The sequence below is a fragment of the Malaclemys terrapin genome, chromosome 11 (assembly GCF_027887155.1).
Source record: "Malaclemys terrapin pileata isolate rMalTer1 chromosome 11, rMalTer1.hap1, whole genome shotgun sequence".
Lineage (NCBI taxonomy): Eukaryota > Metazoa > Chordata > Testudines > Emydidae > Malaclemys > Malaclemys terrapin.
Window position 1 is genome coordinate 57933737 of NC_071515.1, and position 21912 is coordinate 57955648.

The 21912-nt window shown below is 41.5% G+C and overlaps 1 protein-coding gene across 2 annotated transcripts in view; it reads right to left on the bottom strand.

Moving 5' to 3' along the window:
* Positions 1–20852, bottom strand: part of ARHGAP15 (Rho GTPase activating protein 15) — a 461972-nt gene extending 441120 nt beyond the window's left edge. The window contains exon 1 of one of the 2 annotated variants that reach the window (XM_054044309.1): positions 20817–20852. In XM_054044309.1, coding sequence (XP_053900284.1) covers positions 20817–20834 — 18 coding nt within the window. In that variant the 5' untranslated portion in view covers positions 20835–20852. Of the gene's footprint in view, positions 1–11213; positions 11285–20816 lie in introns of those variants that run through there. The other variant, XM_054044310.1, reaches the window with a different exon arrangement.
* Positions 20853–21912: the final 1060 nt, after the last annotated feature.

The window sequence follows — 21912 nt, forward strand, 5'->3', positions numbered from 1 at the left end:
AGGTTCTGAACTTATCTAGTATATAGGAAGGCTATTTTCAACTTCTTTCATTCTCTCTCTCTCTTGCAGTTTTTAAACATTATATATTTTTTCAGGATAAAGACTAGTTAGACCAAGGCAAGTAAATATACAAATTTTCAATCATGATAAGCAAGTACAGGAAAAATCCTTAATGGTTCACACTTGGAATAAAAGCATTGTAGTTCTTATGGGATTCTGTTGCCATTTAACAGTTTCCTTATAATCTGTTCAAAATACATTATGACTACAGAAGTCAAGTACTCTTTTCTTGATTCTGATCTCACCACTGAATCCACCTAAGTCAATGGAGTTACAATAGCAGACAACTGGGGTTAAGTTAGATCAGACTTAAGCACGGACTCACCACATTTCTTGAGAGAAAAAACAAACCATCCATTCCTCCACAAGGCTACGAAGACAAAGATGGCAATGTCATATGTGCATATATCTATCATATAGAAACTGCCTGTTACAGTATTTTGAGTAAGATTTTGGTCTGCTTCTTTTCTACTTCCAACGCTACCATCTACAATTCTATGTATATGTACTAAAGTTTAAGAGAAGCACAATATTTCATCCTACATACTTGAGACTTGCAGCACCAATCTGGAATATAGCTTACATTCACGCCTTTTCTATGGTTCCACAGAGTAGGTGCCAACATACTCTATATTTTAACATGTACACAACAATATAATTTGCAAACTGTTATTCTTCAATTTAGTGATTTCCTGTGTGGTAACAATAGTATTAAAAATATGTTAGGTGTGGTCTGTTGCCCGGAATAGTTTGGTTGTAGCTTGTTATTCACATATTTGTTTTAGTGGTTCATTTACAGTATCTTAAGAGGCCAAAAAATTAAGACAAAAGAACAATAAACCAAATGACTGCTTTGTTGCTGTCCTTTGCTTTACATTTAGACAAAGATAGGTAGGTGGCATGTGCCCACCTTTTTTATTCTTGTTACATGTTTTGATAAAAATATGAAAATTCAGTAAATGAGCTGTGTATTTACAAAAGCTGTAGTTCAGTTTGTCTCCAGATTAGGTGAAAGGAGATGTGAAGGAAAAGAAATAGAGGGGGTATACTGTGGACAGGGTGAGAGATGTGAACAATAGTCCTATAATAGGATGTTGGTGATAGCTGCCCTTGCTAGGTGTAAATAGAGGACTAAGGCCCAGATCTTGTCCTGCATTAGGGCAGCGTTGTGCTTCTCTGGAATCTTGCCTGTATTATGACTTCAGTCCCAGCTACAAAACTCTAAAGCCTGCCTCCCAGCCATGTATGCATGCATAGGCCCTTAAAAGAAGCAGAATCAGGGGAGCAAGCCACAGAGTGTATTTCTACACTGCAGTTGGAAACATGCCTACCAGCCCAGCTACACAGTCATGCTAGTTCTGTTCCAGCTAGCATGCTAAAAATAGCAATGTGGACATTACGGCAAGGGCAGCAGCTTGGACTAATCTCTCAAGTCTAAGCCAACATGACCCTTGGATTCAAGCTCACATGGCTAGCTCGAGCTGCCACCCATGCCACAGTGTCCACACTGCTATTGTTAACATGCTACCTGGAGCAGACAGAGCGCAACTCTGTGTACCCTGGTTGGAAGGCCTGCTCCCAGCTACAATGTAGACATACTCAGACAGAGACTCGTTAGGAAGGGTCTATGCTGTGCCTTCCACAGAGCTGTGCTCTATGATGCTTCTTCCACAATAGCATGGGAAATGTTTGAGGGACCAAGCCAACAGTGGTTGACTCAGTGATGAGCAAATAGTCCAATAATTAAGCAGATCTAATGTTCAACCCCACAAACATACTTTTATTGACTTCAGGCTCTTTTCTGGCATTCTGTGATCTGGCAAGTGAAGATTCCATTTCCCTCCCCACCAATCCCTGTGGGACTGCATAACACTTGCTTAGTGGGGAGAGGATTAGTATATAGCACAAAGGGAACATTATAGATTATGGGTCAGAGAGAATTTTAATGTCTATAAGTGACTACTGCATAAATCAGTGCACACATGTCACTTGGTTCTGAGTTGCATCATATGAGGGTTATTTTAAAGCATCAGGCGTTCTACAGTTTTTCTAATGTCCAAAAACATGTTATGTGACAAAATCATTGAGGCTTTACTTTTTTCCCCGTTTACTGAAAATGGCCTATGAGATGTGTGGTCTTAATATTTCAGTTTTTTAAACAGAACACAAAGCTCAAAGTGCACTATATGGGTTACATTACTTTTGTGGCTTACCTAGGTTACAAAAACATAAGAAGCAATAGAAAGAATCCATGTGAATATGAACTATTGCAAAAAAAAGAACCCTCCCCATGCAAACTGCTACTTACAGTCCTTCCTGTTTGCAACATATTTAATGTCTTACCTTAATATAATTGACTCATAACCAAGGTGATTTCCATTATTAGGTTGCATAAACTACATAAGGTATACTCCAGATATGTTGAATATTGACTCTCTTTCAGTGCCAAAAAACAGCTGGAAAAATATCAGCTGATGTTCAACAAACTAGAAATTGTTTGTCCATTATGCTGATGACAGTAACAATTGCTGTCAGCAGCAGAGCTAGGATCACATTGATCCAATTAGTTTAATGCTAGACCAGACAGAGCTAGAGAAAAGCTGATCGATGTGTTCCTATCACTGCTCAACTTGGGCAATAGCGTTTGAGCTACTACAGGCAAACTATATTCCCAGCTATGTGTAGCCAAGGGAAAGAAAAACCCTCTATCAATACAAAAATAAAATTACGAAATTCTAACCAGCGTATATAAGACTGACTAGATCTAAATTCAAAAGTTTCACTCTAACTCATGCATATAATGCTTATTAATGTTGTTCCAGAATACTGCAAAATGAGAATTTTTCATTTTGTATAAGAAACGTTTTAACTAGGAAAAATCCTGAATTTTCACCAGTTTTTAGAACCATATTGAACTGTACCTTTTTTGAGATTCTAAATTGTTCAAAAAAGTGTTGTTTCCTTCATGCTATCAGACCAGAGCCAATGAAATACCATGAGAAAGGTTGTTTTTGCAACATTTTCAGTGGCAACAAGAAGCAGAAGTGCTAGAAATCTCACAGAAAACCGGTTTGAAATATTTCCAGCCCCATTTTGCAAAACTTATCTGGGCAAGATTCAGATAAGCACCCAAACTATAGATACTTACATGAACCAGGCACCTGATGATGAGAATTTTGGCACAATTCTACATCTAGCACCAAAGCACTTCAAATGAGTGAAGCAGTCAGAATTATGCAACAGACTGAGCCTTCCGTTAAAGAATTTGAAAAAACCTGAAAAATGTATTCCATTGACTCAAGAATACCATCCTGTGTCATACAAGTTCTGACTTCACAACTGTGCTAGCAAAAATTTCACTTTCATTTTGACTATAGCTGTGCCCTCACTAGATAAAAGGGTGTATTTTTAACCCATGTTAAACTAATACCTGTTAAAACCCACGTGAATACAAGGCAACTGTAGTTTTAACCTGTTAACTGGGTGAGGAAAAGCCAAAGGGGGGAGCCTCAACCAGTTTAAACAGGTTAAAACCATAACTGTAACTGCCCTGTCTTCAAAGCAGGTTAGTTAAATCAAGTTAAAAACTCATTATTTTCCCAGTGAACACAAGGTCTGTAAGATTGGTGGCTCCAAATTTATTGCATGGGAAAGGCAAAAGAACAAACTTTCCCAAGTATTTAAAAACATGATAAAAATGTTTAAAATGGTTATGCAACCAAAGGCTTTTTCTTTCTGATGTGATGACCAGTTAGTGTCCAGAACAAATGGTAGGGATTTGGCCAGCTAGATACACCCCAAATATCCCCCCTATGCACACAGAAAATTATTTTTGATCTCTCAAATAAAATACCACCAATCAACTAACCCACCTGGAGTTCTTCCTACCCCACCTTGCCTACAATAGCTCCTATGTCATAACTCCTAGAACAGCTCTCCTACTCCTCCTGAAAATGAGCAGGCTCCCTGCCTCTCACTTCCCACCTGAAAAAAGCAACAGTAGTCTAACTGATGTATTTCCTACATTCCTCACTCCTTGCCTGGTCACAGCCTTCACCTGCTTCCCTTTTTTCCAGTTACAGTCCCCTGCCTACTGTTTCCTTGAAATCACAAGCTGGCCAGCTCCTCAATCCCGCTTCAGCTTTTCCCCATTGGGCCTCTGGTGTGGTTCCTGAAGTGAGGGCAGTACTCTGCAATGGGGCTGCACCTTTTCACTCTTCGGGGCAAACTTTTTTAAGCCCCAGAAGCAACTGTAAAGGCAGCCTTATTGGTAGAAGCCAGCAAGCCCCTCTGGTCTCTCCCTGTCCAGGGCCGGCTTTAGGCACCAGCGAAGGAAGCAGGTGCTTGGGGCGGCCAATGGAAAGGGACGGCACGTCCAGGTCTTTGGCAGCAATTCGGCAGCAGGTCCCTCAGTCCCTCTCTTCCTCTTTGAGCTGCCGCTGAATTGCCGCAGAAGAATGAAGCGGCACGATTGAGCTGCCGCCGAAGTGCCGCCAATCGGCTTTTTCCTTTTTATTTTTCCTTCACTGCTTGAGGCGGCAAAAAAGCTGAGCCGGCCCTGTCCCTGTCTCTTCTGCACTCCATGGATCTGCCATAGTGAAGGAACTGGGCACTGCCAGCAATCCCCAGATCGCATTCTAATGATGCACTGAATGGGCTACAAGCTGGCAGCCCTTTCTTCCCTCACAGCACTCTTCTCCCCCACCCCTTGAACTTCTCTCCATTATGCTGCTGGAGAGAAGGTCAGAAAAGAAAGGCATCTGCCCCAAAGGGGATTTGTTCAAGGGAGGGGATTTAATTGGTGAGGTTTAGTCTCTTTTGCCTCGATTTACCTGACATCACTAACTATGACTATAGCACCTGGTTGTCAATAAGGGAGAAATACCTGTGGTACCTTAAGTTATTTTAAAAGGAGGATTATGTTTAAAATATTAAATATTCTTTAATCATGTGCATGCTTAGCACAAAGTGAAGAACCCAAGAAATTATAACACCTCATTCTTATATAGTGCTTTCCATCAGTAGATCTTACAGCACTTCAGTCTTAATTTATTTATCCTCAAAACATCCCTGTGAGGATGAGGTTTTTATTACCTCCATTTTACTGATGGGGAACTGAGGCACAGAGAGACTAAGAAAATTGCCCAAGACAACACAGGAAGTCTGTGGCAGACTAAGGAATGGAACTTGCGTCTCTCAAGTCTCAGGTTAGCATCCTAATCACTGGACCATAATGCATACACAGTCCTATTTTACTGTTACAGGCATATCCAAAGACACCATATTTGCCAAGAACAATAAAACAACTTCCCGTTTGTATGTAACAGCATATCACTGAGTATCTACACCACAACACATAATATAGCTAGTGTAAGAAACCTTTTCATTTTTTTAATCACTTTGTATTTACGTATTATTTTCACTTCGATTAATGTATTATTTTGTATTCCACATCTTAGGCTACATCTACACTACAGCCAGGATTGACACTCTGAGATTGATCCACCGCGGTTGATTTAGTGGGTCTAGTGAAGACCCGCCAAATCGACAGCAGATCGCTCTCCATTTGACCCCTGTACTCTACCCCCAATGAGAAGAGTAAGGTAAGTCAACAGGAGAGTTTCTCCCATCCACCACCCATGGTTTAGACCCTGCAGTAACTCGACTGCTATGTTGACTCCAGCTACGTGGAGTTGTGTAGCATAGGTTGACTTACTGCGATAGTGTAGACATAGCCTTAGTGAAGTCCCACCTCCTCAGCCTGCTGCCCTTCAGGAAGTGACTGTGTTACAAAGATCCAAAGGATTATAAAAATCAGGGAGAAAGTCGTCCACTCTTATTGACTTCTATCTCTGCAGGACCTTCTGGTTCTTCAACTAACATCCCTGCATGCTACTCAAACCAGTATCACTGGAGCACTAGAGAAACTCAGATAAAAGCAAGAATCAACTGAAGGAGGGGACCTGTTACCTTCCTCACCCTTCCCACATTTTACTTTATTGAAGCCAAGGGACTACCACAAGGAAGGGGGTGCTATGTACTAATAGTTGTACTGTTCCCAAATCCTTTGGGTTGGCTCTGAACAGCCATAGGGTCAGTGCTGCCTGACATTGTAAGAAGAGCAGTCATAAGAGTTTGGAACGACTGGCCTATTGTCACTTCCTCCTCTTTTTCTTTCAAAATAACTAAAATATAACATCTGCTGACGGAAGGCTGGCCTAATTCAAGCTCAAACAACCTCTCACCCAGATCCAAAAAAACAGGTGGCCCATGTGAGAGTTACTCACAGATAGGAGGAGCCATAAGAATGGTGGTTTTGGCTCAAACACTCGGTCTACTATATGGAATTATTATTTTACTAGTGCCAGAGACAGAATAATGGCTTTGATTCAAGCACTGATTGTGTTGTTTGGGATTATTATTATTAGCAGCAATAGTCATGGACCACTCTTTTCACTATAACTATGGGTTATAGTTCCTTCTCTGCTGCCCAGAAAGAAAGAGTTTAGCAGCAGGCTGGCTAGCTGGCAAACAGCTATAGGTGCTAAGTGTCTGTGTGCAACATGAAGACAAATTTGTGTGTGTGATATCTGATTCAGCAACAGAATGCACCACATGTCAAAGCTTTGCTTCGGGTGGGGTGGGGAAGGAAATTACAAGAACAAGAGCAAGCACAGACTTAAAATGCATTTTTCGGCTTGCTCTCTTTTCGTTTGTCTGCCTTATATCTTTTTTTTTCTTCTTATGATATTGCAGTAGTGCTGAAAACAGATATGTTAGACTAGAGCCAGGCCCAACTCCAGGAGTGCTTTAAGGTCTGTGGGACAGGTATATTTAGGGTATCTGCAAGTAACACTATAAAAAGCTCAGGTATTTAATACCCTTCCATCTCAAATGGGAGACCATTCTGTTGGGAAAATTGTATTACTTTACCACAATAAGTCAATGTCTTAACTAACCATTAATCACTTTCTCTAGACTCTCTAATGACCTGAGCTTGCTTAAGGTGTTTTTTTTTTTTTAAAGTCTTTTTAAAGGACCTATATGCTCCCTTGGTTAATATTTTGCCTAGTAATTTGTGAGCCTAAAACGTCTTAGAAGGTCAGTTAGATAATACCAATATCTGTTATGTAGCCCTTTAATTTTAACAACAACCCAGCTGAGTAAAGCCTGCTGTAAAAGTGGGAAGACTGATACAGACAGGATAAAAATCTACATTTTCCAAAGAATACTAATTTGGGTTGCTGACCTGAGTCAGATGTTCTGGGCACTTGCAGTCTCTATTGACTTTAATTGGAACAGGAGATGCATTGACAATTTGGGCCTACATGACACTAAAACATATTTAAAGACCGTATTCTTAAAATTCAAATGGACTAGCAAATGAGAGGGTCTAATATAATAATGAGGGTTGGGGAGAGAAATGGGAGACTAACCGTGTTCATTCTAAAATACACCATTGGGAAAAAAATAATTTACATCTTTGGAAAAAAAATCATTGAGATGCTTGTCAAAATCAGGGAGAGATGGACCAAGATGGGCTTCGAGGTGTGTGTGGGGGAGAGCGCAAGTTCCACACCCTAGTGCCCAGTGCAGCAAAGGCACAATCAACTGTTGACCTAATACATGATAATGGCATCTCTAAAAAGTGGATATTTTGTGAATGTAGATATCTGTCAAACTGAGGTTCAGGGAGCTCCCCAGTATAGCCCAGGGCTATATTGATAAGGGCATTCAAAGCTGGCAGTGTCAACTTAGAGTCAACCTGCCCCTAACTTAAAGAAGTCAAGGCAGCTATAACATGTTCACAATTGCTCAGACAAAGAGCATATGTGCTGCTGCATTCTAAACAAGCTGGAAGTAATGGAGACCCCTGCTGTGAGCCTCGCTAAGAGGGTATTACTATAATTAGGCCTCATAGTCACAACAGCATCTGTTGCTGTTGCAAGGTCATCACAGGACAAATAAGGGCACAGATTTGGGCAAATTATGCAACTAGAAAAATCACTTTTGTACTATGTAGGGCAGTTGGCATACCATGGAAGAAGCATGGCCAGAAGTTAGACTGAGATCCTTAACCTGGCTTACTGTCTCTGAACTAACCTGCCTTAAGAAGAAAAACCTTAAAGAAGACCAAAGCTGCTTCATATAGACAACTTCCACCAGTAACAAAATTGTAGGTTCTGATGCATCCAGGAAATAAAACCAGCAGTGGAGAGAATGAACTACTGAGACCAGGCTGAGAGACACACAACTCTACGTTCTCAACTCAAAGAATAAGTCCTGTAAGTTTGGGGAGAATACACTGTACTTTCCATACAAAAGAAAGTCATTTAAGTGCAAACAGGAACACAGCCTTAAAGGACCTGCAACCAGTGCCTCCATAATTACACCAGCATTCTAACAAAATTGTCTTTTTAAATGATCACCCCAAAAGGCATTATATATATGCTGAATAGCCAGGAGAGCTTAAGCGGTGCCACCTTTCAAATCTCTCATTGATAACATATATGTCCATTCTCACAGATTGTCTGCTTTCTTCTGTGCATGACTGAGCCAAGCACTCCAGCATCAATAGAAGGTTTCTGGAGGAGGGGATAGACCTCTGCAAGTTTAAGAACAGTTAGCAGTCTTCCCTGGCTGAGGCACAGCCATAACACTTGCTTATAGAAAGATGGGAAAAGATCAGAATTGCAGGTGGTCAGCCTCAAAGAACCCAGAGGGCATTGCATTTGACCAGCCAACAGGAGATAGTCCATCAGGTGCCTGTGATTCCACTAATCCAGAGGCCTTCCCCACCTGTGAATCAAACTCCGAAATCTATGCAGAGCGTACCCAACACATCATTTGGAAGAACTAGTAAAGGGGTGAGGCACTGTGAATTTATCAGGCTGCATACTGCCTGAAAGTTTGGCTGGGAGCTCTCTCTCTCTAGTATTCATAGCTGGGGACAAGTGACAAATCTTGCATCAGACCTAGCTCTTCTGTACAACTGTATAAAATCAATGTGGGTTCGATTGTGGCTGTTGTGCTAAGTAGGGGGCAACACATAATAATGCTTATCTAGGAGAAGGCCAGAGTCACAATTTGGCTCCTACTTCCTTTTTTGCTCCAGAGTGGAAATAATCTACACCAGCTCATTACTTGGTTACTTCTCTTCTCACACCAGTTTACCTGCATTGGCCAGCACTGTGGGGAAAGAGTGGGGCACAGTCAAAGGTACCTGTCAGTTCCCACTTACCCACCCATTCTCCATTCACCTGTGTGCAAGCAGAGTAGCAGCCTCACAAAAGTTATGATTTTGCCCTGTGTTAAGATACGCAGACGACACCATCACAAACTCAACATTAGCCACACTTTAGAGATCACGGTACGGTAGTAGTTTCTAAGTATAGGAAGATAATGTGGATACTGTTTATACATGTGGCAGAGAATGATCTATCACGTATCATATAAGCACCCAGATGTACCAGCATAGGGTTAGGGTGTAATTGGGTGGATGGGGACCATCCATCTGGAAAACCGAGCACAGACCTCTTTTTTTCTTAAAAAAACAAAACAAAACATGTTTTTAAGTTGAATTACCTTTGGGAAAACTGGATTAAATTACAGGGGAAAGAAAGAAAGAAAAAAAGAAGTTTGTGAATTCAAACAATTTTTGCAACTCTCCAAAAAAGTGAATTTCAAATGACCAACAGCACATTGCAACAGTAAACATTAAAAGTATCAAACAGACAAATACAGACTCTTTTTATATAAACAATATTCCTTGTCTTTGCGTGCTTTAGTATACACAGAATGCTTTTGTCTCTGAAAAGTTCAGAAACTTTGGGTTGTCATCACAGTAATAAAAAGCCTGCCCTCCAAACACAAAACAGTTTGCAATGCAAATTGAAAAAGGGAACTTCAAACCATGTATGATTTCTCTCAGCTATGACCCAAATTTCCAGAAAATAACCAAGCTATTTTTTGTGATAAGACAGTCAATTACAAACGTGACTGAGTTTTGCATAATATGCAAAGTAACCAAAAATAAACCTTTATTATATTGTCCCACAACATGAAATCTTAGAATGCTGACCATCATTAAAACATAACATTGTGTCATTTGTACCTCTTGCTGATTAGTTATTTCTCTGAATAAGATTATGGGCCAGATTGTGAGATTTATACATAGCACCATGCTAAGGCCAATAAAGAGCAATATTGCCCAAAGGGAAGCTCTGGGAGATACTGTGATTCAGGAAGTACAGCCCCTCTCTAAGCAGATCAAAGTACAGAAAGAACATGTGTAATGCATCATCCAATCGGCCTTGTCTACATTAGCATCTTCCAGGAAGTATCCCACAGCATCTCTTTTATTATGATAATAATAGGAACATTAGTGGAGATGGGGCACAAATGTTTTACCACCCTATTATGTAGACCTAAAAACACTTGTCTTCTATCCGCATTAGCACTCCCACTGTTGCTATCATAGGTGCTGGTGCAATGGGGATAATTTAACAGTGGGAGATTTCCCAAAATATGCTACTGTGGTCTTGTAATGGTGCAATGTTCTCCTCTCTCCCTTTCCAGCCAGCAAGGGGAGACTATAGTTATGGTCTTGCCTCTTTCTCACCCCCTTTGGGATGGTTTGCGTATAAGGTGTTACAAGGAGAGAGTAGTCAGTTGGCTCATTAGACTGCAGGGACTGCAGTTTTCTCTCGTCCTTGCACTGCAGTACAAAGAGTGTAACAATAGCTCCTGGCACCCATGGAGCTACATGACCCCATCATGTAATAAGCGCAATAGCTTTCACAGGCAGGAGAAGGCTATTTATACTCTCCCTCCTCCCTTTTCAGAACAGTTTAGCCCTAAACAATAAAGTTCCAAACTCTGCCCTAAATGACAAAGATGTGTAAATGTAACTGAGGGCTGATATTGGCCCTTTACTGGCTATATACTTTTGTGCACCCTTCACAGTTGCTTATACCATATGCTTATAGTGCTAAAGTTAACAAATAATGCCAAGAGGAATAAAATTATCATTTCAATATTAAAATTTGTGCCTAAAATGGTCTCTGTGAAAGGATATATAAATGTACCTTTTATCACGCATCGTTAACAACAGGCTTCATGAATTGCATTAAGGTTAATGTAAGGTTCCTTACCTACAGAATCATGGACGTCTTCTTCTTATCTCAAACTGCCATCAACTTGCAACTGTTTAACTATTTCTAAAAACGGAAACCATCTAGGTCACATGTCTAAAGGATGCAATTGGTTTAATCTCCCTCAGCTTATAAAGAGAAAGAAAGCAAGGGGAAAAAAGTAAAATAAAACCACTTCCTGCAAAGCAGGAGCTAACCACCATACCGATAAGTCATTTGCATCTAAGTCTATAGAAGAAAACCTTGTGTCTTGGATAACAGGCAGCTCAAAAACAGATTTTTCAGCTAAAATTACTATAAACATAGAGAATAGCATTAACTTTTTGCAGAAGGTAAATACGCAGTTTAAGAGGAAATGCTGTGAGGAATTGTGCTGCTAAGCCCTGAGACAACTTCCCTTTTCTTACCTTCTGTAAATGCTTTGAGTACTAAAATAAAAAGCTTGCAACAAATCTACTCGTGCATTTTTTAAATGGAGGTTTAGTAAACATGTTGCTTACCATGCAGTTACTTGGAGTCTATAAAACAATAATTCCAACCATAGTAAGTACTCAGAAGGTTTACTAGTGAAGTTACATCTGTTTCAACTTCGGGCTGGTTAACCCACATTGATAAACATTTCTGTTTCTTTAATATTCTGTTTTAACACATCCCTATGTGCCAGTTCTTAGAAAACCAAGCAAGCACATCTGCTTGTCTGGATTACTTCCTATAATTAGTCTCAACACTATTTCCTTACCCAAACAGGATGACTCTAAGGAACTGAAATTTGGACAATTTATATCTTAAGAGCTCCACAAAAGCTCACTTCACTACTTTATACCTCCATAAATAGCTTCCATACTTTCCATCACAAATTACTTTCCTCTGTTCAGTAGGGAAGGATGAGACTTCTTCCATTGCGCTATCCATGCTTATTTCCTGGCTGACTGGCTATAAAAGGTCATCAAAATCATTGCAAAGTCTGGCCCTTTCGGACAATGCAGGACAGCCTGCAAAACGCTCTATTGATGCTCTTAGTAGGATATTGTAAGTAGGGTCTGAATGAACTCTCCCCGACAGCTAGTTGGTGAGGGGGAACAGACTTTAGGAGCAAACTGTATTTACATGAACACACCTACTGTGCGTAAGTATCCAGTAGACAGGAGCTGTGTAGCTCCAAGTGATCAGCTTTGGCTGGTGCTGGGATACAAATCACTTTAGTACTGAATGCAGGGGCAGTGAAGTGGTGTTATCAATGTTGTTGTCTTTATTGTATGAATAAAGGGGAGCAAAACTATTCTTAACCTGTCCCAAATAAGGAGGTCACCAAATTGTCCCAAATAAGGAGATCACCCTCAGCTGAAAGGACTTTGTTCAGCCAGGGACTCGAATGCCAGACCCCTATGAAAGTAAGAGGAGTGGTGACAGGTATCCCGGCCAGGAGACGTAGACTCTCCCTAAGGGTCTCTGGTCTGGTTTAACCTGTTTCTCACCACTGTTCAAAGATAGAGCTAAATAGGCTACATTGGGAGTCTTTTGTTACATTAAGTCCTTTACTAATTTACTAGGAGCTGAGATCACTTGTGGTGGGACAGCATTTCTATCCAGTCTGCTAAGAGCTGAAAATCTCTAAGAGCTGACGATCACTGAGAGACTGACCTGCAGGGGTCAGAGCAGAAAGGCAGGTTGCAGCAGAAGGTGACTGATGGGCGGCCAGTGGGTGCAGCGGGCAGGGTGGCCAGGCAACCAGCCAGAGCAAGTGCTCAGATGGCAGAGCAAGCCAGGTACCTTCTTCCCTGGATGGGACGTGAACTCACACAGATGTATGTCTGAACCCTGGGGACTCACTGACCAAGGACAACCACTGTGAGTTGGGTATGGTGTGAGGTCAGAGGGGCACAGTAAAGGAACTTTTGGTTGTGGAACTCAAGAACATGAGGCTGAAGGCACTGCTCTATGCACTCTGGGCTGGGTGTCCTGCTCACAGTATTATGTTTATGAATCCTGCTTGTGGAATTTTCTCTAATTAATGTCAGGTGACTTCCTTCCTTTCATTAAAAGTTTCTTTTCTACACTCAGACTCTGTGCTTGTGAGTGGGGAAGTATCACCTCTCAGAGGCATCCAGGGTGGTGTGTAATTTTCCCAGGTTACTGGGGGGTGGGCGGGCTCAAGCTAGTTCTGTGTCGTATTGTTGACAAGGAACCTCTAGATATTGAACCTGGCCCTGGTTGCTGTTGGCTCCACCTGGCATAATGGTTACAATATTGTGTTTTTTTGTCTTCAGCCACTGCAAGGTTAGCTCCCAGCTATTCTCCTGACACATCACATGCTCAAAAGTCACCTGATGACTGTGAGTAAAATTCTAGTGCATCAGAAACAGGTGGAGGGAGTCTAGAGCAGTAGTTCTCAAAGCCGGTCCGCCGCTTGTTCGGGGAAAGCCCCTGGAGGGCCGGGCCGGTTTGTTTACCTGCCGCGCCCACGGGTTCGGCTGATCGTGGCTCCCACTGGCCGCGGTTCGCCGTTCCAGGCCAATGGAGGCTGTGGGAAGGGCGGCCAGCACATCCTTGGCCCTCACTCCACTGTGGCCAGTGGGAGCCGCGATCAGCCGAACCTGCGGACGCAGCAGGTAAACAAACCGTCCCGTCCCGCCAGGGGCTTTCCCTGAACAAGCGGCGGACCGGCTTTGAGAACCACTGCTCTAGAGGACCCACCCCCAAGTCCTCAAAAGCAAGTAAGGGGTTGGGAGATAAAAAGAAAGTGTGGTGGTGGTTTGGGAGATCTGGGGGAGGGGTTGGAGGAGTGCAGGGACTCTTAAGAGCTGGAGAGAGCCTGGAGCACCCTGAGAAGAGAGTGTGGTTATTAGGGTTTGTGGAGTGGCCTGGAGAGGGAACCGGATGGAGGGGGACAAGGGATGGTTACAAGATACTGGAACATCCTTCCCATTGATCCACCATCCCTATTAGTCTCCTTTCTTCTGTCTCTCCCTACCATCCTCTCCCTCCCCAGGCATCCCCACCTTTCAACCGGTGTCACCCACCCTGGTCTTCATTTTCTGTCCTCCTCCCTCTTCCAGACTCTTCGCCTTGTCATCAGAGAACTTTGGCAGCTTGGATGTCACAGGGGAGCAGATGGAGAGACAGTTTGTCTACTCTGTGGCACAGCTGCCCAGAGTTCCCAGGAAGAGAAACTGCAAGGAAACCCCCTGAAGGTCTGCTGGATGTTTGACCTTTCTGCAAGGCTGCAATGACCAGCCACCCCTGAGTGACTTGTCACACTGGAAGGAGGCGGCTGTACTGAGCATATAAGGCAGCATGAAAAATGGTGAGGTGATGAAGTATTCATTAAGGCCAAGCATAAAGGCTTGGGTGGAGATGTATCAGGAGGTGAGGGCAGAGATGGAGGTAGTAGTGGAACTGCACAAGGCATTAAAGGTGATGATGAGGAAATTACTATGGTTACAATGAACAACAGTAGAGCTCTGCATGAGACTATATTTAATCCTCCTCCTGTCCTGCCCTGCAATACCTACTGCCATTCCCATCTGGTCGCACTCCATAACTCTACATTGGTCCCGCGCAGGGTTCTAATTGACAGTTTTTCCAGGCAGAATGCTAGCATTTGCTGCAAGAGGATGGAATCTCCACTTGATTTTGCCCGGGGAAGAATTTCAACCATTTTCACCCTGAGGAGGTGAACTGATTAGCAAAAAATATGAAGTTTTGTACAAACTCACAGGTAACATGGGGGGTTTTATGGGGGTCACAGCGAAAAATAGGAGGAATCTATAGCTCTCACTAATTTCTATTTGTTTCTTATAAAGTATCTGAACTTTTTACCTGTGAATGCCCAAAAATTGGAGAGAGACTGAAAATTCAGCAGCAAACACTAATCTTTTGTAATTTATAGATAGCTGGTTTAGGAATAATGACATTTTTAAACTATTTTGTGATATCTAGAAAATGTTAGGAAAATATTCATGGGCACATCCCATGAAACTGTATGAATTTTCTCAGATTTTTCTACAACAGAAGCTATTTTCATCAGCTTTATATAGTACATATCTGTGGACTAATGATGCATGACTAAAAAAATAGAATAGTTACATTTACTTTATTACTAAAATGTGAGCCAAGTATCAGAAATCTTATAAAAATGTCAGGCAACTACATAGGAAACTCTGTCTATCATATCCAAACCCTAAATAACCAGAAGAAGTGCCATTCTTTAGTGAAAATGATTTGAAAATGTTAAATGTACAGTGAAAGGCAGAATTGCAGTTTGCTACATTACTTCCTCCTAATTTCCCTAGCATCCAGTTGGCAGTATTGCCAAAATACTATAAAAAGATGGTAGTTTTGCATATTGCTTAAACTTATGCAGTATGAGCTTCCTGTGTGATCTCTGGAACACTGAAAATATGCTAGACGTGCACATAAGACCAGTTTAGTCAGAATGTGAAAGCTCTAAAATCCTAAGTAAGCTAAACAGGAAACAAAAAACACAGAGGCATTACTTGAAACAGGTCACTGCTCAGAGCTCTACTCATGTATGACTATTTAGGCAGGTGAAAGCAAGGGTATACAAATGTTGTTCTGCTCGTGTCCTGACCTCTAGTACCTGGCGTTTGAAAAATCAGTTTGGTTATTCTTCATTTCATAGCCACAGCCATTGCTGATTAAACATATGCTGTTTGAGCCAGGTGGTAGGTATCTGAATGTACGCAAACCACAGTTGAAAGCAGAAGAGATATGGTTACAAACTATATAGACTAAAAACAGTCCATTAAGAACTCTCAGGCAATCGGTATCCTTACAAACTGAAGTCTAATATTTGCCTGCATGACAAGTAATAAACAAAGGCAGCAGGAACACAAGATTCCTCATGTTTTTGGACACTGTGCCTGAGGCCTCTTATGGGCTGACAATTTCTAAGGGTGAGAAGGTACTTAAGACATTTTGTCTATTCAGTCCTTGGTCTCTGCTAAAACAGTGAACAAGGAAGTGAAGCCACGCTAAGTACAGTGTGACTTGTGATATGAACATTAGGAACTGGAACAATTAATTTCACATAGGAAATTGAGTATCAGTCAGGAAGTTAACAGCTTTCAGTCACCCCAACCTTGGCAGGAGCTAAGCAGACGCCTAAGGTGAATGGTTATATGTCACACTAAACCAGCTAGCTCCAAAAAGAACTTTTCGGATGGTCAGTTGATTTTAGATTAAAATAAATTTGTGATGACAGAGAGGGAGAATGCTCCAAAGTTTTGCTTTGCAAGAATTTCACTGAAAAAATAAAATAATTTCTAAAAGACTTTGTGAAATTCAAGAAGCAATATTTAACGCTAAGTTTTGCCCACATTTATCATAAATTGGTTAAGATTTTCCAGATTTTTTAACACTCTTTAGAAAGCAGAGAAGCCAAAGACTGTATCAATGTGGAAAATAAGTCATCCTGTTGCCCATGGCAGCTATCCCTCCAAGGCAATGGCATGGCAAGTAGTGGAGAAAAGCTCCGGCTGATGTTGCCTACACTATACCTATTATGACTTAATGCTCATATGACGCTTCATATGCTAAAAATGCTGTGAAAATATAAGCTCATTAGTCCCTATAGCAACACTTCTTGGACTGTATTATCCCCATTTTACAGAGGCAGAGAAGTGAAGTGACCTGCACAAGGCTACTCAGCAAGTCAGCAGTTCATTCCTCTGTACCATGCTGACGTTCATAAAATACAGCAGTCTCCAGTATTTACATGCATATACACAACAATTTATTGCTAGCCATAGCATGTTGTCCATGTAAAAGGTACATTTCCACTGAACAACACATGCTACTTGTGACAGATATGGCAATTTCCTCCAGGATCTTTGGGTGATTGTATTGAATTAAGTTCCCACCTCTGAACCCAACCTTCTGAACTGTGCCCTGAGAAGAGAACCATTTTCTGACTAACTATTAAAGGTCTCTGAAGATCAAGGACATAAGCTGCATAAAGGAAAAGCTAACCTATGCATGGGGGGAGGGGGAGCGCATGTTTTAAGCTAACAACTGTTAGAAACTTGTAATCACAGAAAAACCTGTGTTCACCTACCAGGGCCCTTGTTGGTTTTGTGAAGGGGAGGAGGGGGAAGCTTTGGTAGGCCTGTTAGCATGTGTGTAGGTTCTTTTTTGTTTTTAATATTTTCTCTGTAATGCTTTCGTCATAAGAATAAATGTGCTTGCTTAGAAAGGGCTGTGTGGTAACTTATAACTGTGGGAAATTATGACATTTATAGCCTCTGAGGATAAAGCAAAGCCCAGATAGAGACCGGCTTAGGTAGTCTGACTTGCTGCGGAACTCTCAGTGTAGGCAGGGAACTGTGCAGCCTAGAAAAATCCTGGTCAGGAAGGAGAGAGAGGTGGGCCTCTGCACAAGAGAGGAGCCAGGAGCCTAGAGTGGGTGCCTTTGCTGGACAAAGGAAGGGGAATACAGGTGCAGTTACCCTGAACTGTGGCACGACTCACAATAGGAAATCATCATATTCTTAAAATTACATGCAAAGTCCCATTTATATCATACCTTTAGCTTAAAGTGCAAAAAGGTGTGATAAGTGTTTAAAAATAATCTTAATTCTTCAGAAGTTATGTATGGCATAAAATGCCTCTCCTCAACAGCAGTTGCAACAGTTCAATGCATGGCACAATGAAGATCTAAATTTTGGAGTGACTTAAGGTCATAAACGTACACTGTAAGAGGGGACACTCACCTTCTTGGTGAAAAGTTACCTTGGGCTAAAATTAGAGCATCTCTTGGTGCTTATTTCCATATCAGACAAAAGCTATGGATACAGCTGTACCTTACAAAGTGTCAGGATGTTTAGAGCGGAGTTATATGAAAACTTTATATCTTACTGGATCAGTCTCTTTTGTTGGCTTTCAGTTATATAAAGAAGAGTAAAGAATAAATTTCAGCTCTTCCTCCAGTGTATACTTCTCAATCTCAACCTATTTACAAGGTATATTACATTATTCTTACACTCCATATTTCCCCAGCCCAAACAAATCTGATTTTTAATCTTTTTATATACATATATTAGAAATGATGAAGCCAATGTTAATGAAATTTGCATGTGTATAAAATAAAATGTTATATTAATCCCAGCTTCTTTGGGCTACTGTCAGATATTTTAAAGGTCAGTGGCACATCTTTGATAATTAGGAGACAAAAACACACCAAACATCTTTATAAGTAAAACTCTACTAAAAACAAAAAAAGGAAAAACAAATATATGTTGATGCATTATTTAAAGACTATTTGACTGGGTTTAGCAGCATGCAAACTTCAAATGCATTGTAAACATTTCTGTGATGTTAGACCTTTGTGTACTAAAAGTGCTAGAGAAGGAGTATGGGAGTGCCCCAAAAAAAGGTAACTTGACATCACAGAGTAAAGGACTTTAAAAAAAAAAAAAAAGACAGATTGTTTCACCATACTTTAATATATGGCTCCACAGTGAAGGTTGCAGCCAGGTTCAATTAAAAGCCTTTTTCAAAGCACTTCTCTTCTTACCAACATTAGCTGGGATGAATTGTGACTAGCTACTCTCCATACAAGTGATCATTGCAGCTAGGTGTTGAGAAAGCTGGGATATGCTGCCATTTATATTTGACATAAAGACAGTATAGAAATTATAGTACTTCTGGCACTTCAGCCCATGCAGTTTCTACCACTATCTCAATGGCTTCATATGGATGCTGAATAACATGAGGGAGAGGGCTGAGCCTTGTGGGACTCCAATGATAAGGACCAGTTGCCACTTGGTTCTTTTTGAGAGGAAAGATATGATATGTTTCAGGATATTCCTGCAGCCTCTTGAAGGACAGGAATATTGAGTGATCAATGCTATAGACAGACCCATAAGAAGTATAAATACACTGTGCTGCAAGGCACATAAAGAGTTAATGCAGTTCATACCACACCTGGCAGCAATGCCAACTATTTGTATCACTTGGGGGTCTATTTCTTGTAAAGTATTTACCTATGTTGTAGTCTCTCTGTAGTCCTTGTTCCTGCCCACACCACAACACGTGGCGTCTGAACTGGTTGGATGCCACTTCCAGGAAAAAGACAAAGAAACAAAGGGAAAGTAAGAAAGAGTATGTGAAACTTCTCTATGGAGATAGGGTGGTTTGCTTTCTTCATTTCCAAAAGCTGGAGCAGCTCCCAGAAGAGGCTGTGCTGCTCCAGCTGAACTGAGAAGAAGAGGAGGAGGACAGGGCAGCTTGCTAAAGATTATAATTATACTTAATTAGTGGATTCAGCACCAAGTTTGTGAAAAAAAGTAATACAGGGTCCTTCCTGCTTGAAGCAGGTAGTTGGATTAGAAGATGATCCAGGATGTCCATCCCTGTTATCTTCTGTGATTTTTTTACTTGATCAGACAATAAAAGGATATGTCTATACTTTCTTCTTCCCTGGAGAACTACCTTTAGAAATATTACCCTTTATTTGGAGAGTCCATATGAAATAGTTTCATGATTGCTAAGTGGAAACTATTAACATTTCCAATTAAAAATAATATTACCCAAGCTGTTCCCTTCCTGCTGTGTCCCCAAGATTTTTAGTTCCCTCTGCAGTGTGGAGAAGGCCCCCATAGTGAGAGAAACTAAGATATTGAGAAGCCAACAAGCAGTTGATAGAAGTCAGGGGAGACCTGTTCCCTCCCCGCAAAATGTAATGAACCTAAGAAAGGAAATTAAAGACAATATACTAATCTCTGCTAGTCTGAGCTAAAGGGTCTTTTACTTTAGCAAAACAAATATTGTTTATTTGTGTATTACCACAGTAAAAATGTGGGCACCACTGAGATTAGGGCCTCATTGTGCTAGAGGCTATACATATAATAAGAGAGACCATCCCTGCCCCAAAGAATTACAGTCTAAATAGACAAGACAAAAGAAGGATTATTATCCCCAGTTTACAAAAGGGGAGGAAGAGATTAAGTGGCACGTGCAAGATCACACAGAGACCTTGTGGAACTGAGCCAGGATCACCTAACCACAAGAGAAAAGACCTTCTTTCCTCTCAAATTCTAGCCTCACCCTTATTGTCTCCTTTGTATACAGAGAAGTTTGGAAAAACGTCTCCTAGTATATGGCTGTTTTTACAGCAGACCATAGTGTCACACCTCTAAATACCATGAGCCAGATCCTCGGCTGGAGTAAATGGGCATAGTTCCATTGACTTTAATGCAAAGGCCTGCTAGCACAACTACAAGCCACCCAGACCCCCAACCAATAGTCCACGCCATCCTAGTCTTCACCCTCAATATGTGCCCTCTCAGAATTCTTCCCTGCTACATTTGCCCTATTTCCTACATCCCCATATCCATGTCAATCTACATGTATAAATATTTACAAATAATTTTTGAACTTGCCCTGTGTAGCCATGAAAACAGCTCTGCACAAATATTCAGCCAGCCACTTTAAATTAAACTGTTGTTGTAGAGAGCATTTTTTCACTGTGGCCAAACATACTGGGAATCATATTCTTTTCAGACATGTCCAACCCCCCAAGCAAACTACAGATAACTTAAGCTTGCTTCCACCAGGGAAAAATAAAAACCTAACAGCTCCTACCTTACAGCTTTTAAGCATGACAGTCCTCTAGTTTCTCATCTTCTCCTTGTTTCCTGACCCAGTGGCCTGGCCAAGAAAACATTGCTTCTTCCTTTTCCCCATCAGGGCTCCTCCTTCAGCATTCCCCTTGTTTCTTCCTTTATAACCCTTTTTAACGAGCCCCTAGTTAACCCCTTCCTTGTCAAATTTAGAGTGACGTAACACAAACCGCCACTATGCTGCTGGCATATTCTGAACCTAAAGATGGTGTAAATGGTCATGGGAGGATCACACCAGTGTAAGGGGTTCTTTTAATGTTAAAGAGCCAGGATAGCAGCTCTTACACCTTCTCTGCTACCAGTATAGGGGGCAGGATAGGGAACATGGCCAGGACTATATACCATGCTGATTTCCTAGAGGCTGTTGCCATAAATTAAAGCATCCTCATTCCCCTGTGCTGCGTGCCCCTCATCCAGAGCAGTAGATCTGGACCCATGTCTAACTTTTACCAAACTTTCCAGACAAACTACTGTGGGATCAGAGGTGGCAAGCACGTTTTCAGGGAGAGAAGAGAGAGGATGAAAGGTACAGTCCAGAACATGCTGTTTCATGGTTTGGCACTGCAGTCACCATGCCTCAGACCCCCTGTCAATGCCCACAGCCAGGAGTGTTAACATAACGGTCCCTCTCTAGGAATGAAATGTATTAAGCCCTCACAAAATAAACAGATAGCTCCTTTGGCCCTTCCAGATTCAACCCCTTCCTCCCTCATGGCCTCTACCCATATTTCAGGACTAGAGGCACCATTTCTATTGGCTTTTCAGGTCCCTCAGAGCAAAGGAGCTCTCTGTCAGTCCCGCCTTGGACCCCAGGCCTCTTTGGAGAGAGCTATCACAAGATTTCTTCCTAGAACTTCAACTCAAAATCCTTCTTTCCTTGGGACAGGGTCTCCATAACTCTTTTTCTTGGGGCTGTGCATGAATCCTGGCAGGCTTCCCCAGCCTACTGTCATTTTTATTCTTCCAAAGAAGAGCCTCCCTGCAGGTCCCCCCAACTCTAGACATTCCTTCCCTATTTCTTGACTGAGTGAAGAGCACCCCTTTATAACTTTAGCCAG